This window comes from Acanthochromis polyacanthus, chromosome 12, assembly GCF_021347895.1.
Source record: "Acanthochromis polyacanthus isolate Apoly-LR-REF ecotype Palm Island chromosome 12, KAUST_Apoly_ChrSc, whole genome shotgun sequence".
Lineage (NCBI taxonomy): Eukaryota > Metazoa > Chordata > Actinopteri > Pomacentridae > Acanthochromis > Acanthochromis polyacanthus.
The window spans coordinates 34,536,703-34,553,533 of record NC_067124.1 but is presented as its reverse complement, the minus strand read 5'-3'; the positions used below and the strand labels follow the sequence as shown (position 1 = coordinate 34,553,533).

The window sequence follows — 16,831 nt, the reverse complement described above, 5'->3', positions numbered from 1 at the left end:
AACAAGTTTTCAAAATAATAGCCCACATTTGGGCTAAAACTAGAAGTAGAAACATGAGTGGAGAAAGAAATGTTTTATCTAATACCATTACAGTATTTGTGCCTAAATTAAATAATTAGTTAGTTGATCAATGAAAAACTTAGTGATAGTAAACAAAATAGACACCAAAATAGTAAAATTAACCAAGATGCTGGTTAACAACTTGAGGATTTGCAGAAGAAAATCGATCACCATAGATTTCACAGGATAAAGTGAGTGCAGCAACTCTCCTGCAATTATGATAAAGCTGTGGATTTTGTTATTAATAGTATAGTGAAGTGCATTTATGATGACCTGAATGTTGTGATATGAAACAGAAGTAAGCATGAATGAAAAAATTATGTTTGCCCCTGTCATGGGCAAAAATTCCATTTTTAACACCTTTAAACTACAGTTCAGCCCCAAATTACTCATACCAGTGCCACATTTTGATTTGTAGTAATTTTTTATTTGAGCATTAGGTTTATTCTGACTGGACATGGCATGAACAAGTGAGAAAACACAGTAAGACACTGAGTTAGAAATGTTAATGGTTAATTTAAACCTTTTTGATGTTTTAGTAAAAACATTTTTATTAAAAATATCATGTCCAGAATTATCCATACTCTTTGCCAGTAATCAGTGGCAACCACTATGGAAATAGAAATCACAAGGACCATAATGAATGGAACTGAAGCTGCATTGACAATAAATAAATCAAATAAATGCCACAATTTTGAACAGTTTGAGTAGTTTTAGACATTGATTTTTTTGTTTTTTGCAAAAATGTAAAAAAAAAAAAAACATTCTAAAAAATACATTTGTCATTAATATCTGTAATACTATGTCTTCTTGTCTTTTGTTTATGTCATTTCCAGTCACAATAAGCCTAGTAGTTGAAAAAACATTCACCGTAGTTCAAAATCTGGTATGAGTATGCGTGATTTCATTCTTCTGCACCACTATGCACCTATTGTTCATGCATTTCTCCCCATATCTTGAGCAGATTTAAATTGATTATTTATGTTATTGTTGTAAAACACCTTGTGATTTTGTATCTGTTAAAGGTGCTGTATAAATAAATTTTACTTACTTTAACATTGCTCTTTTATTCTCTTAAAAAGCCTCAACCGGAAGTGTTGTTTGTCTTCCACTAACTTGACTGCGTCTCTTCGCTCCGTGCTGCGTTCAGGCGGTTTCTCATCAGTTGAACTGGAGTGAAGCGTAAAGACGGACGACAGGAGCGCTTCTGTCTCCTCGCAGAACATTTTTACTGCTTTTTCCTCGTACCATCTTATTAACTGTTGATGCTTCAATGAACGCGCGGTTTAACCACCTGCCTCTGGATGAAGTTGGACTTTTCCTCTTTCCAAACAAACACAATGTGACCATGTAGAGTGAAGCGGCTGTTTTATCCTTGTTTCGGAATATCTTTACTGATCCACGGAGAAGGGACTTAAGAATGGGCAAACTTCAGTCCAAACATGGTAAGAAACGTCCAATCTGGATGCAATATATGACAAAAAAAATCCTAATATATATATAGAAAAACTAATATTTATCTGTTTTGCATCCCTGTGCGTCATGATCCAAAGCGTGCAAGCGCAGAGAAAACCCAGAAGGTGAGGACATGAGCTCATTTCTGCATGATGAAGGTTAACAAGTGATGATAATTTGATGAAGCACAGAGATTTGTAGCTGCTGATTGATGATGTATTTTCTTCATGTCTCAGGAGACAGTTTTGTTGTGAACGCCTTCCTCCGGAGAGGGATGGAGGAATGTGAGCGGTACAGCGATCAGAAGCTGAAGAACATGCAGGTATTTTGGCCTTTATTTCACACTTATTTCCCAATCATTGACTATAAATCCATTACAAAGCTGTTAAATATTAACTTAAATGAGAAAAACCTGTGAAAACAAGAATTTCTGAGAGTGAAATAACAACAAAATTGGTAAGAAACTGATTTATTTTGGCACAAATGGTTCACTGCATGTGCATTGTGTAGTTTTCCATGTCTAAAATTCATTGCTGGGGGAGAAAAAGGTGTTCCAGGTGTGTTTGCATTTGCTGATGGGATGTCAGAGTTGTCTGGGTGAAGCTGTTACATTCCCCTCTTCCTGAAAGCTGATCTGAGAACCTCTTAAGTGGAAGCACACTGTATTCACAGGCATGCGTGAAGACATGCTGATGTCTTTGCAAACTTGTAGGTTTGTTGTTCTTTCTGTCATGTCTGGCTCCGGCTCCACACTGCGGCGGTTATTTCCCTCCTGCCAGTGTTTTTGGATGGGCTATGACAGCCATGAGCCCTTTGGCAGAGCAAGCACACAGAAAGAAAGACATGGGATGGAAAGCTTTCTCAGACTGAGGGATATAAAGTTTGCTCTTGTGGCTGCTGGCATCATGACTCAGGGCTGTGTCTTTTTTCCCCTCAATGCCTCCCATTCTTAGTGCCTGCTCCCAGTGGGCAGCCCTCTGTGGCATAACATTACATCACTTCAATTAGTTGCGAGGGGGCACCGGAGCTCTCAGGGAGAAACTGCGAGAAGTTCACACAGAGGTACTGACGATCTGGTGAGGTGGGTGGTTGTAATAGTGGAAGAGTTATGGATTATATCAGGGCTATAAACCGCCCACTCATGGCAAATTAAAAGAGAACTTTACTCGGCTTCAGAGGAGGCTGAGTTCACACTCCCCTGAAGGGAAACCACCAAAGGCCTGAGCTTGGCACTTATTAGTAAGTGGGTCCCACCCTCCCCTCTATCAAAGTCAGGCCTCTGATTTATTTCACGTCATTAGCTGCTCGCTTTGGTGGAACTAACCAGACTTTAACGTTACATGCTGTCATTTAAACTTCATCTGCTGTGGCACATAGTGATTTTTATGCGCTTTTTGCTTAATTCATGTGATAATTGTATTGTTCTGCTTTTTCCGTGTCAGGAAGTAACTTTAAAGCGACATTTTTCATTCTTTTTGGTGATTTAATCCAGGCTATATTTTTATGGTGATTCAATCCAGACTATACTTCCTAGATTAGAATTCTGTATACATATCAGAGATCACACTTGAACTTGTTTTCTGTCTCTTATCCAGGCTGTTTTCTCCTGACTAGATGCTTGCTTGTGTTGTGTCTACTCTCAGATGTGCGTTGCTTTGGATAAAATCTTCTGCGAAATGAAATTGTAAAATTGAAGATGCTATTTTTGGTGGCTACTTTTTCTTTCTATCTGAGTCCCTTTGGTTTTTTTGACAACCCAGAAATTCAAAGACGTCACTCGGCTCTTTGTGAAATTAAAATTGCAGTTTTTCTGTATTTTTGTACTCTTTATAATTGAGTTTGATTGACATGTTTTTTAGGACCCATATGATAATTTGAAATCAAGGAGACTTACAGTGTAATCAATGTTTGAAATTGATTTAAATTTAAATTAAAAATATAAATCTTTCTGTCCTGTCCAAATGTTAAAGTAACACAAACTCCAACACAAAACTTGTTGAGTTGCTTTTGTTTATCGAAATTTTACATCTGTTAAATTAATCTTCTGAACTCCAATCAGTTTTTTGGGCGTTTATTGCTCCTGCCATGTTTTTACTCAATGTAGCCTCATTTTTCACTGAAATGTAAAGCCCTCGCACTATAGAAACAGCAGAGCCCTGACTAGAAATAGAGTAAACTTCAAAGTGTCTCCTGTGCAGTTTGATGAAGTTTTAATAGCATAAATCGGAAAAAAAATTCTATTTATTTAGTTATTTATTAATCAAAAAGGTGAAAAACTGGTATCAACATGTGCAACATTTTTCCAAAAGCCAGAAGTTGTTATCAATACTACAAGCTATAGATATTTAACTGCTTATATTCAAAATGTTTTTGTTCCCTTGTCTTCTATCTGCTCTGTGTGTACACAGCCTGCAGTTCAGCCGAAAATTCTCAGAATTGTTGCCATGTGACTGTTGCATGTAGCTTTGACAGTCATGACTTTTTGGTTACAAATCAAAGCATAGAATTTTTTGTTTTTTATAGAATGTGGTTATAATATTTGATACATTTTTTAGAACGTTTTAAATAAAGCATGAAAAAATAAAGTGATTTTGCTGAAATGTCCAAATTTTAAGCTTGGTTAATTTTCCTCTTCAAACTGCACACTGGAGAAGACTCGTTCAAGGATCATCAGAAAGTGTAAAATCTGACAATTTTTTCAGTTTTCACAGTTTCTGGCTGGGGTCATTTGTGTAATTTTGATGAATTTTTAAACAGGATAATGTGCCTTCCAAGCATGCATTCAAAAGTTAAGGTTCAGACAGACATTTTTCAACATTTCAACATTAAACCCTCAATGTTGATTGGTTTTTAATCATGATATGGAACCAATTAGATGGCACTGTGGCTGGGACATTGAGTGACAGATAAAGAGACAAAGGTGCACATTTTTAAATTTATGTAAAAAAACACCAATAACTGAAATAAAAAATGCTGAATATCAAATCTATCCCCAACTTTACAGACCAAAATGTTAACTAAAGTAAAATCAGCCAAATGTAGGCATAGATTATAAGCAAATATTGGTTAATACAGAGCTTCAGCTGCCACATAGCCCAGCATATGGAGTGAAATTGATACTATATATGATCACAGCCTGCATAGGAGCTCACTATTGTACTGCAGAGCCAATATGCAACTGAGTGCTGGTACACAGTGACAGCTCTATTCATGCTGTTTGAAATGGGACGATACCTACATTAATGTAAAGACAGATTATGTCCCCAGGGAGCTTTTCTCTTTTTTTTCCCCCCACTCCATATACTTTCTCATCTTTCAGCGCAGACTGAATTTACCTCCGCTGTCAGACAGTTACAGCATTCCCTCGTTTGATCCCACGTTCGGTTAATTAATTCCTCTCCAGGGTCGGATTACTTTGTCACATTTCCACTTCTAATTATTGGATTATGGGCACTTAGTTGTGTGGCGTTTTGGTGAAGCAAGTCCGAGTCAAATAGAGAAACAGCAGTAGAGATGGACGATACATTTTCTCCACATTTTTTCGCTGGTTCTGGTTAATGAGCTGCAGAGAAATTCTCAATTGCTCATGATTCCATATAGGAGAAGATTGACCAAACACACGGCTTCAGCTCCCACCATCCCCCTCCTCATTGTCAAACGGGGGAGTAGGATTCCTGAGTTGTCTGGCCGCGACTTCAAAGCTCAGTGCTGGGAGTTATAAAAGGGCTCTGATATCAGTGGAGGCTCCGAACCTCTCGCTGCTCTATCCCACTTTGCCCTCTCCTGGGGGATGGGCTGGAGGAGCTACCAGAAGAAGAAGGGGGAAAAAACTCAACATCAACTTGTGTAAACCTCCCAATCTCACAAATAAAGCAGTCATTTTCATCCGGCGAATGCTTTGCAGGGAAATAACAAAAGATCAAAGCATTTAAAGAGCCGTTTAAATATTGATATTGCTGCAAAAAAAAAAAAAAAAACGTGATTCAAGACTGCAGCTGTAATCCTATTCTGCAAAGTGGGGTCAAAAGAGAGCCGGATGAGCTCATCCTGACGTCCAGAGTTTGACACTTTCCTTGCAGGTGTTCAGTTTTACAGCTAGTGCAAAAATATTACAGGTGGTACAGATCAAAGTGGTGCAACAAGTCACCCGAGCAAGCAGGCAGTTACTGAATGTGTGAAATTACCTTTGAACCTACAGTTATTAGTGCCGGAGCTTCACCTCTGCAGATATGCCCAAATATTGACAGGCTAATTCGGCCTTTCAGCACCACCTTTTGTCTCCAAACTTCCCACAGATTTCGCCTCGTGAAGAACGAGTGTGTCAACATTTGAAACTCCACAGCAAAGGCCTTTACTATTCCACTTTAGAGCATAATATCATCGCACTCAGAGCAACAACAACAAAAAAAACGTTGGATGAAGTGATGTGCCAAAAGCTCTGAGACGCAAATTTATTTTGACTTACGCAGAGTTACACAGCCCTCAATAATAAATTAAGTTTAAGAGCGTAGTTCCCAAGCAGCTCACTAAACTAATTGTAAGCTAATGTTTTTTTTAACATTCATTTGGAATCTGTGAATAAGACTTTCCCCTTATATAAAAATTCTCATTTGGTGATCCGGCTCGGAATGGATGTTTTGTTTGGATGGCTTCGCCGCATTTGGGCATTTGGGTATATCTTCTAGTCGCCACGTTAATTCTGAGTTAGCGCTGTTTGATTTGGATGTGACGCCGGGATATTCTGTGTAATCTTAAGACTGTGTCCCCAAATGACATTTATATTTTGCAGCTCAAAGTTTTTAAGCGTTTGAGTTGTGTGTGTGTGTGTGTGTGTGTGTGTGTGTGTGTGTGTGTGTGTGTGTGTGTGTGTGTGTGTGTGTGTGTGTGTGTGTGTGTGTGTGTGTGTGTGGATGCAATCGCTCCCCGAAACTTCTATTTTTGTTTTCAACAACTTTCATCTTAAAAGCTCAGATGGAAGGAAAGAAATCACCTAGATGAGGCGCTATCAGGGAACAATAGAGGAGACAAAAAGGTGTGCTCGTATATGTACTGCTTTTTGAAGAGACTTGAAGGCATTTGGAGAGTTTGTTTTTTTCCAACCCTTCTTTTTTTTTTTTTTTTTTTTTTTTTTTTTTGAAATTGGCTTCACAAGAAGGCGAGCTGTGAGCCTTCATCTCTGAATGAAAAGCATGTGGCTGGCATCCAGAACAGCGGGGTCTTTCAGCACGGCCCCGGCAGACATCTGTTCCTGGTTTGTACAGCAAAATCCTGGAGCAGGGAGAGGGGCTGTGGTGGGAAGGAGGTGGCGGGGAAGAGGAAAAGAGGAGGAGGAGGAGGAGGAATAGGGGTTACGGGTGTTTTTTCTTCTTCTTCTTAACTGAGACATTTGAGGGTTTTAAAGGTAGAGGGGGAGGAAGGGGGAGTCAAGCCTCATCCGCCTCGCTTTGTTTAGGGAGCTCATCTCACCTTATGTGAACAGCTGCTTGCTTCACGTGTAAATCAAGCTTTTTCTCCACCATTTGTCGAGAGCAAACCCCTCTGTCAGTGTAAACCTCATCACCTGGCCTTCGACACTCGTCGCGAGATGCTTGTTTTAGCCGTTCCTTTTCGCCTCTGAGTCAGAGGTGGAGTCCTTCTCCGGCTCTCAGTGTTGTATATTTGTGAGCGAATGAGTGAGTGAGTGAGAGGCCGAGTGGTTTGTGTGGCTCAGGCCTAATGGGGAGAGACATTAGAACACTGCCAGCAGATTAAATGTTTATTTTTCTGAGGATATTTATACTGTCTCAAGTACTTTGAAGAAGTTTGCTCTCTTTCGCCCCGATTCCCACGTGAGCAGTGCTCGTAAAGAAAAAAGAAGAAATCAAAGAGCCATTGCATGTTGATTCACAAGCTGTCAGCACAAACCAGCGCCAAATATGAGGGGACACTGGGCAGTAACCCTCCCAGCCTGTTGATTTTTGGTTGTATTTAAGTTAACAGATTTCCAGTTACAATAATCAAAAAATACTCAAAACCCTCTGGACCCGAAAATCCATTGGCAAATTTGAAAGGCATGTTATTTTTAAAAACTCACCAAAATGACACCATTTACCAGCACTAAAAACTGTAAAAGCAGAAAAAAAAACTCACTAGATTTTCCACTTTCTCTTGGTTCTTGAACTAGTCATGTGAGGAATACAGTTCTGTTGGAAAAAAATAGCCAAATCTAAGCTTATTTATAGTGATATTTCATCACAATCACTTTTATTCTGTATGTCCTGTCTAAAAATTTGCCAAAAAACAAACTCTTTACACTAAACAAATTGTGTGAAAAACAAAAAATTCTGTACTTTGCAGTGAAACCAAGAAACCATGGTTTACTCAGCTGTGACCGACACTCATGTGACAAAAATTCTGTGACTTTTCGGTTGAACTGCAGGCAGTGTTTACACAGAGCAGAGAGCAGACAGCTTGTAAAACAAATTAAAAATGTAAGTAGGGACATATCTATACTATGAAGATCCACAGATTTTCCAGTATTGGCAACATCTGTTGGCATTCGGAACAAAGTTGTAGATGGTGATTCCAGGTTTTAAAAATTTTTGTCATATGAATAATTTTCAAGAAATCCAACTTTCGTTTTTTTGTGCCTGCAGTTATAACTCTATAACAGTGTTATACTGCTCAGAAGACATATTTGAATTCTCTCTACTTTAAGACATGGCTGTGCTGTTTCTTTAGAGGTGCAGGACTTCATATTGCGGTGAAAAATGCGCTCACAGTAAGCAAAAATGTGACAGGAGTGAAAAAACGCCCACAAGCTGTGTGGGTCTTAGAGGGTTAATGGAACAGTCTGACACTTTTCTCCAGAAACGTTTGAGCAATAAGTGCTTACATTTCTGCATTCTGGCGAAGCTTTGTGCATCACTTTCATGCCTTCTCTGTATTGTTGCGACAGGTTTTTAATATAAAAGGCCCCTGCTGTGTTTGTGCCAAGAGTTCATTAAGAAGATCAGTTCCACTCTTTTGTCTTCACAGTAAGTTTCTGGATCTGGTATAAAAACGCAGATTTGTTGAATCTGGCAAGCCTACATTCCTTTATGTAACATGATCAATATTTCTTAAATGTGTCTTCTCTTGGGACCCTTTTGTGCCTTTATTGACAGGGACAGCAGGTGAGTAGTGAAGGGACGCAAATGGTCCATGATTCAAACTGGGGACTCAGAGCATTAGCGCCTTTGTGCGATGTACTTTAACCATTTGGCTCTCTAGATTGCCTTTAAAAACTTTATTTTACAATGTTTTCCTCACAGCAACAGATAAAACAACAGTTGTCACCACAGTGCGTTCGTATCCACTGATCTGTTGCTGAAACTTCCTGGATATGTCTCACCTGCAGCTCCACGCCCCCGCCGACCAACCCTCTGTGTTGTTTTAATGCGCTGCTGATTTCTGTTGGAACGCCCACTTCTGCTCTTTAATTAATACTTTAGTCTTGTTTGTTTAAGAAGACGCTGCGAAAAAATGGTGCTGCACAAACAAGACGTGACATGTTAATTATCCAGACCAGCTAAGAGCTTTTTTCCTGTCAAAATGCTAAGCTAAGCTAACTATCTCATTGTGATGTTGGTGTTTTTTATTTGCTTCTGTCACGTTTTTGTCTCCCTGGGCTCATTTTCACTGCATTATAAAGCCCTGCACCTCTATGGGAATGGCATAATTATGGCTGCAAGTGGAGAAAACTCAGAAACATCTTGTGTGCATAACGGCAGTTAGAATGCCATAAATCATAAATAATGTAAGAATGAAAGTTACATTTCTTTGATTACTTATTTGGCAAAAAATACCTGGAATCAACATGTACAACATTTTTTCCAAGTGCTTGCAGGTGTGACCAATTCTGGAAAACAATAGTGACTTGACACATTATAGATATTTTACTATTTACATTTGTAATTTGTTTTCTTGCTCATAACTCTCTTTGCTCTGTGGAAGCACAGCCTGCAGTTCAACCAAAAATCCAATGAATTTTTGCCACATGACTCTTTGTTGCAATGGAGCCACTAAGGACTTCTCAGTTGCGCAACATAACGTAGAATTTTTCTTTTTTTGCGGAATCTGATTAATGCAAATGGTATATTTTTGAAGGATTTTGAAATACGACATGTAGAATACAATGATTTTGATGAAATGCTACAATTTTGAGGGGAGATTTGGTTCATTTTCCCAAAAGAACTGCTCATTACACGTGATTAGTTCAAAGACCATCAGAAATGTGAAAATCCAGTGATTTTTTTTTTCCATTTTTGCAGATTCTGAGATTGATAAATGGTAAAATTTTGGCGATTTTTAGAAAAATTACCTGCTTTTAAACCCAATGATGGGTTACGAATAAATTGATTATTCTGTAAATTAGTCAGTTTGTACATTTTCAGTATAGTTTTGGTGATAACGTGCTTTTCAAACTCACCGGCAGATTTTGAGGCTTAGAAGGTCAATATATGTAATCAGTATACCTTGCCCAGCTAAATCATCCTTCATATACAAAATGCATTACCCTCCGTGCCATTCCAGTATTTTATCCACATGCAGCCGTACAGTTGGTTATTTAATGGCCTGAATAATAATTGAAATTTCTCCTGCAGCTCAAAGGAGAACAGAATATATTGAGACAAGACAAGTGACAGTTGCTCCACTTCTTTCATTATTGGAACGCTTATCTGCTGACGTATGGAATGAGGCTCTGTTGCCTTTAGAGATATCTCAGCCTCATCATCGCCGCTTTGAAGTCACTCACGTCTTGTCACTGCTTGTCAGGATATTTATAAGATATCTGTTTCAGAGTAGCGTCACAGGATTGAATAAGAGCCATACGTGAATATCGCACCTTCCTGAATGGAGAGCATCTCTGACTTTTCTCTAGTCACCGATGACGGCAGGGAGACCTGACTTCCACCGGCTCGGTTGGTGTGCTGGTGGCTGTTTGGGGTTTGCCCCGTCGAGGGTTAATGCTGCTCTGTGTCTTCACTCCCTGCCAGGGGAAAGAAAATACCTGAAGCTGGAGTCCAGTGCTTAGCGCTGACATTTTTGGCAAAGGCTGCTGGATCCAAGTCTGTGTTTGATCTAGAGCTCTCCCAGCCAAGTAAAACACCGGGAGACTCAAAGGTTATTACATTTTAGTGTGTAAGGTATGTTTCCACATAAACCCCTGTTCTTTTCCAAGCGGACTTCATTTCGCAAGCCTTAGAGCAGCCGGGGGAATATTATATTTTTTCAGTTATGGTTGTTCGTGGTGTTATTCTAAGCTGTCAGTATAGCCATTGTTAATTGATTACATTGTTTTAATTACACATTATGATGACCTCTGGGAAGGACACGAGAGGCTTCCAAGTCCGTTAAACATCATCAGAAGAGACGGTGCAGAGCTGTTCCTGTTCAATATGTTGTTGTTTTAACTGAAAAGGGAGTGTGAGGTTTAGCTTGTTGGCTTAAAGAAGACGGGGGATTCCTCTTTTAGAGCGTGTTGTCCATTGAATTCAGTCGGTTGAAACTTGAGATTGTGTCCATATGGGTCGGATGCAGACCTGACTAGTATTTCTACAATACAACAGAGGGGAAACTGAATAGCAGCACAATACGTAGATAAATCTTAGGCTTGAATACCTCTGCTTTTGTCGTTTGTGAGAGAAAAAAAACACAAAGACATAAGGCAAGGCAAGGCAAGTTTATTTGTGTTGCGTGTTTCATACACAAAGGCGATTCCATTGGCTTTGTGTAGTGCATTAAAACGTTTCAAAAGAGAAAGAAAAGCAGCATAACAGCATTCCGATTCTAATTAAAAGTGTACAAAAAGAAAAGATCGAAGATAAAGTACACAATGGATAAAAGCAGAGATGAGTTTAGTGAAGCATATGGACACGTTTACAGCAGAGTTTATAGAAGAGTGGAAAAAAGAGCTTATTTTAAAGTAAGGGCAGAACCTAGTGAGGACCGCAAAAATGCAGCACGACAGTCATGAACAGTTTTAATGCGGGGATGTTGGTCCTTGTCACCTTCACTTTCTGTGTTGTTCTCGTATAAAAAGCCTCCACGGTCACCCCTGAATGCCTCGAAACCTCATCCTCATTCCACATTCGTGAACCTGACGCCCTGCTGGGTTTGAGGCTGGAGAGTGAGACACCACACACCACAAACCGTCGCTTCTGGTATGCTTTAAAAAAAAAAAGAAAGAAAGAAAGGGTACCCAGAGCTGCTGCTGCTGACATTGTTGTGATGCTTTGTAAGTGTGTTTCTTCTCAAAACATGCTTTATGTATAGATCAGGCATTGTAGTGGTGTGTTTTTACTCTGCTGTTGTCATGCTTTTGATGTTCAACCTTGAAAACGTCGGATTTTGCAGCAGAATAACTTCCTCCAGTGATAAGATTTTCCACCATCTCCATCCTCTTGTGCTGCATTTTCACATACAGAAACTCCATAGCATGAGATTTATCAAACGCAGACCCCCGAGGAGTCTTTTTCTCTGCCTTTCCCCTCTTTGGGACCCCAAGCCTGCACATGTGTAGGTATCACTATTACTCAGCTCATAAAACGCCACAGTCCCATCTGAAAGTGGTTAGCTGTTGAAACACACTAGCAGCTTCAAAGCCTGGATCCAGGCTGTGCAGACAGCGCAGGCCTGGCCCTCCTCCTTCTGCACAACACATTCCTCTGTGATGGGGAATGGCTGCAAACTTTGCTTTTGTTACCCAAACCTGTTCCCGTCATCAAAAAAACAAAATAAAACAAAAAAAACGCCTCCTCCGTTCATAAAGGAAGCAGCTATTTTGGTCATCAGTGGTCATTTTTCAAGGGGAAATCAATTTCCAGAAAACAATTGTGTGTGCCGGTTGTATAGCCGAGCTGCTTTTGTGCTCTTCCTATATGTGACAGAAAAGGAGAGAGAAGATGAAACGCTGCTGAAAGAGGCCTCTGTTCTCATTTCCTCTGAAGGCAGCCTTCTTTTCTTCCCCCCACCCATTTCTTTCCTGAGCCCGTCCACTTCAAACGCTGACCTGGCCCTGTGCGCCGTGTAACATGTTTACCTAAAGGCTCATTTCAAATAAACAGCAGTTCTCCTTGAGATGGCTGCCCCCCCCTCATGGAGAGCCTTTCACAGACACCATCTGCTCAGGAGGTACATCACAAAGAACGCTGCTAAGTCTTGTTTCATGATATTGCTGCTCGGTGACTTTTATAGTTTTACAGAAAAGCTTAGCTGAATGCGTTAACCCTCTCAACTCTGAGTGGTTTCTGGTTTTGCTCTTGTCACGTTTTTCACTCACAGTGGAGTCATTTTTTACTGCAAAATAAAGTCCTGAACCTCTATGGAAACAGTAGAATGATTGCTAGAAGTAGAGAGAACACAAACATTTCTTTTGCGCAGTATAACACATCTATAATGCCCAAAAACAAAAGCAAAAACAAAAATGTAACTTTTTTGATTCTTTATTTTGCACAAATCTAATAAAATCAACATGTGTAGCATTTTTACAAGTGCCTACAGGTGTTACCAATACTCGGAAAAAGTGGTGGCTCAACAAATGATATATTTTTTACTACTTTTTAATGTTTTCATTTGCTTCCAGTCTGTCTCCTCTCTGCTCACAGCCAGCAGTTCAGGTGAAAACTCTGAATTTTTGTTGCATGACTGTAAGTCACATCCTAATAAATCATGGCTTCTTGATTGCCCTGAGAATCACAGATTTTTTTGTCTTGTTCAGAATTTGGTTTCCATATACACTTTATTTTTGGCAAATTTTTCAATCATGCAGAATAAAGTGACTCTTTCAAGCCTAGATTTGGTACTGCAAATTACATTTGATGACTTCAAGGACCATCAGAAATTTGACAATCCATTGTTTTTATTCCTGTTTTTGTAGTTTCTAGTGCCGGTGAGTGGTGCGATTTCGGTTATTTATTTTAAAAAGTAGCACGTCTTTCAAACTCACTGGTAGATTTTGGGGTTCAGAGGGTTACAGGTAATTTGATTATTGTTAGTGTAAATCTGTTCAGTAAAATGTAATCAAAAATCAACATGCTGGGAGGGTTCATGGCTAATTCTTGTTCCAGTGGCCCTAGTTTACAGCACTGGTTTGTACTGACAGCTTGTGAACCAATGTGTGATGGCACAGGTGTTGCCAGTATTGGAAAAGTAAATGGAGACTCTACATATTATACATATTTAACTGCTTATGCCCATACTCCTCTCTGCTCTGTACAAACACAGCCTGCAGTTCAACCAAAAAGTCAATAAATTTTTATTGCATGACTCTTGGTTGCAACCGAGTCACTGATGGCTTCTCAGTTGTGGAAAAGAGTGCAGAATTTTTCATTTTTACTGAATCTTGTTTCGGTAAAGTAGTATAAATGGCATATTTTTGGCTTTTTTTTGGAAAAATGACCTTTGAAATAACATGATTTTGATACAGTATAGCAATTTTGAGCTTGGATTTAATAATCTTGTATAACGTGATACCCCGTGTTGTGATAAGAGCATGTGACGAATAAGTAGTTCAAAGAAAATCTGATCATTTTTCTCTGGTAAATCATGTATTTTCTTTCACATATTTTTCAAATGGAACAGCAGGTTTTTGGGGTGCAGAGGGTTAAACAAACAAGTTTTAAAAAAGCAAGAAAACACAGAATAAATAACAGCCTAACTTGGTGGAAAGTATAGAATTCTAGGCAGGACATCTTTTATGAATTCAGCATATATTGAAGCTCAGCAAGATCTTTCTTTGTAACCAGCTCCTTCTTCTTTGTGTTGATAGGGGCCCAACTGATCCTATCACTTCAAAAATGCCAGAATATCAGAATATCTGAACTTTTACCCCCACTGTCACATGCTCACCTTTGAGAACAACTCTATCCTGGTGGCATCTGATTATCTCCCAGCCTTTAAAGGTGTTATTGCACACCAGCACCTTCTGCCTTTTGAAGCATAAGTCCTCTTTCAAGAACTTTTATCAGACATAAAGTGTCACACTTAGTGCTTGAAGTGGACTGCCTCCAGACTGTGATAGAGAGCAAGACTCCATCAGGCTTGAAGCTTTATACTTCGGAGATAAGATAAGAGTATGCAAGGAAACTAATGCAGCCCGTGTTTAAGTGCAGACTCTTTCATGGCTCCGTAGACCTGGTTTTTCCATAATTATGGCTGTGAAAGCAGCAGCTCTCTGTGCGCTCTGCTGCTGAAAAAAAAAAAAATCTGAGGTGGAGCTGAGCTGAGCTGCTCTCTGCTCCGTAGCCTTTTGATCTCTGCTTGTGCCATGGATGAATTACGTTTCAGAATTTCACACTGGGGAACAGTGTTTCAGACACACAGCGAGTCTGTCAGGTCACTAAAGTGCACACATGGCAGTCTGAAAAAGGAAGAAGCACAGATGTTACAGTCTCGCTGGCTGTGGCCTCAAAATCTCTCTGATGTGTCACAAATATAGAATTATGATTCATGCTTTGCTCTACGAGGCTTTAAAATTCTTGTCTTGTAGCTACGATTTCAAAAGTAATTCATCATACCCTCATATCCTTTTTTTTTTTTACCGATAATTTTCTTTGAGAATAATTCAGCAGAGATGTGAATGAGCTCTGCATGTTTTGGTGCATCAGTAATTGGCCCATGTTCCACTTTCCCTTTTGTGCATCTCGTAGCTCCTCTTTCAACTTCTTTGACATGGGAACTTGTGACTAATATGCCAAAGCATTACAGCCATTGGGCCACTGGCAACGGTCCATTTTCACATATCCAGGCTTCCTTCACGTCGTCTGAGCATGGTGGAGTCTCCTCTGCTTCCTGTGCCCAGCAGGAGTGTATTTTTAGGAATCCTCGGGAAAACACTTGGTGTTGACCCTGGGATGACCCCCTGTCCAGTTCCAGGCCTGTGAGGAACTTCACAGCTTGGAATTAAGCCTGTTCTAGCAGTGTCAAGAATTCTCGTGGTCTTGAGACTGGCAGTCCATGCCTGCTGGAGGAGACAGCGCTACCTGACAGTCAGGCAGACTTACACAACAGCAAAGAGCGAACAGAGATAAAAGACGAGCAACCACTTTGAATAGGCAGCAGCTGGAGTTTTTTTTTGTCAGTGTGTCAGATTTAAGATATTTTGTGTCAGAAACTGTGCCACAGTCTGCAAGTCCAAGACATTTTTACCCGCTGCAGGGCGGCCTCAAGCCTTAAATATTTCATAGTAAGAAGGAACAGTACCAATTATGCAAACAAGTGGTGTCTCCTGGGACCTGAGGTTTTGGCAAGTGTTGCAGAGAATAGCTAGGCTCCAGCAGATGAGGTATTAAAGCTTCTGGCTGCCCGCTCTCCTAAATGTTGCATCCTGGTGCACTGAACTCTGTATTCTGGCCTGAATCCCCCCACTGAGGGTTCAGGCCAGTGTCGTACAGTACGACAATTTGCCTCCCAGATGGATGTGTTGGGAGTTCACGCTACATTTCTGGCTGATTGGTCACGGACGCATAAGCTCTTCTCTTTGTGGTTACTCTTATGCATCCGTACTTCCCTGCATAAGTTACCCAAAGGGAGCAGTAACTGGTGGACCGGAGAGCTGTGGTCTTGACCCTGAACCTGTTCTTATCCTGCTGGAAGAACATTTTCAGGAAACCAGCAGGCAGCTCTTCCACCAGCCCACAGGAGTCTAACAGCAGGACAGCCTCAGATGTAAGTGAGCGGCCAAAAGTTGTACATTCACACACTCACATGTTCAGTTGTCATGAAGTGTTGCGACTAATGTGGACTGAAAACTAATTAGGGAGTGCCCAGAGAAGATAAATTAGGTCAGAAACAAACATCTCCATGTTGATTGTTCAGTTGATGGTGGCTTCACAGTCATGGTGGTTGTTGTGAAACAGTTGGGACTCCATTTTGGCTGGCGTTTCTTGTGGTTTTCTTGACAAAACTGGACAAAAATAGAGCCTCACATCAACTTAATCAGTGATGTTCAAGTAAACAAGGTTACTTCATGTACGAAATGTAGACTGATTGGGGGAAAAAATGGGACAAAGCTACTAGATAAATCAGTAAGTCATCTATATGATTTGAAATGTAATGTCAAAACAGCAAGTTGATAAGGATGAACAGAGGATGTGTTTGATAAAAAGTTAACTAATTCTTATTTCCAGTAATGGAATTGTTGCAGTAGATATGAAGACTGATGCATTGACAGTCAAATAGAGAAGCAGTTGAAATAGCAAGCAATAGAGATGTATAAATAGTCAAAATAGTTTGTTAAAGCGATTGGCTAAACAGCTACCATAACTAAATAACCAATGGTGGGGGTGGAGGTGGG

At 40.0% G+C, this 16,831-nt stretch overlaps 1 protein-coding gene across 2 annotated transcripts in view; it reads left to right on the top strand.

Moving 5' to 3' along the window:
* The first annotated feature begins 1,190 nt into the window (after positions 1-1,190).
* The window catches only part of nkd2b (NKD inhibitor of WNT signaling pathway 2b), a 32,771-nt gene continuing 17,130 nt past the window's right edge, over positions 1,191-16,831 (top strand). The window contains exons 1-3 of one of the 2 annotated variants that reach the window (XM_022215074.2): positions 1,191-1,505; positions 1,614-1,640; positions 1,752-1,837. In XM_022215074.2, the coding sequence (XP_022070766.2) occupies positions 1,481-1,505; positions 1,614-1,640; positions 1,752-1,837 (138 nt within the window). In that variant the 5' untranslated portion in view covers positions 1,191-1,480. The remainder of the gene's footprint in view (positions 1,506-1,613; positions 1,641-1,751; positions 1,838-16,831) is intronic. The other variant, XM_022215073.2, reaches the window with a different exon arrangement.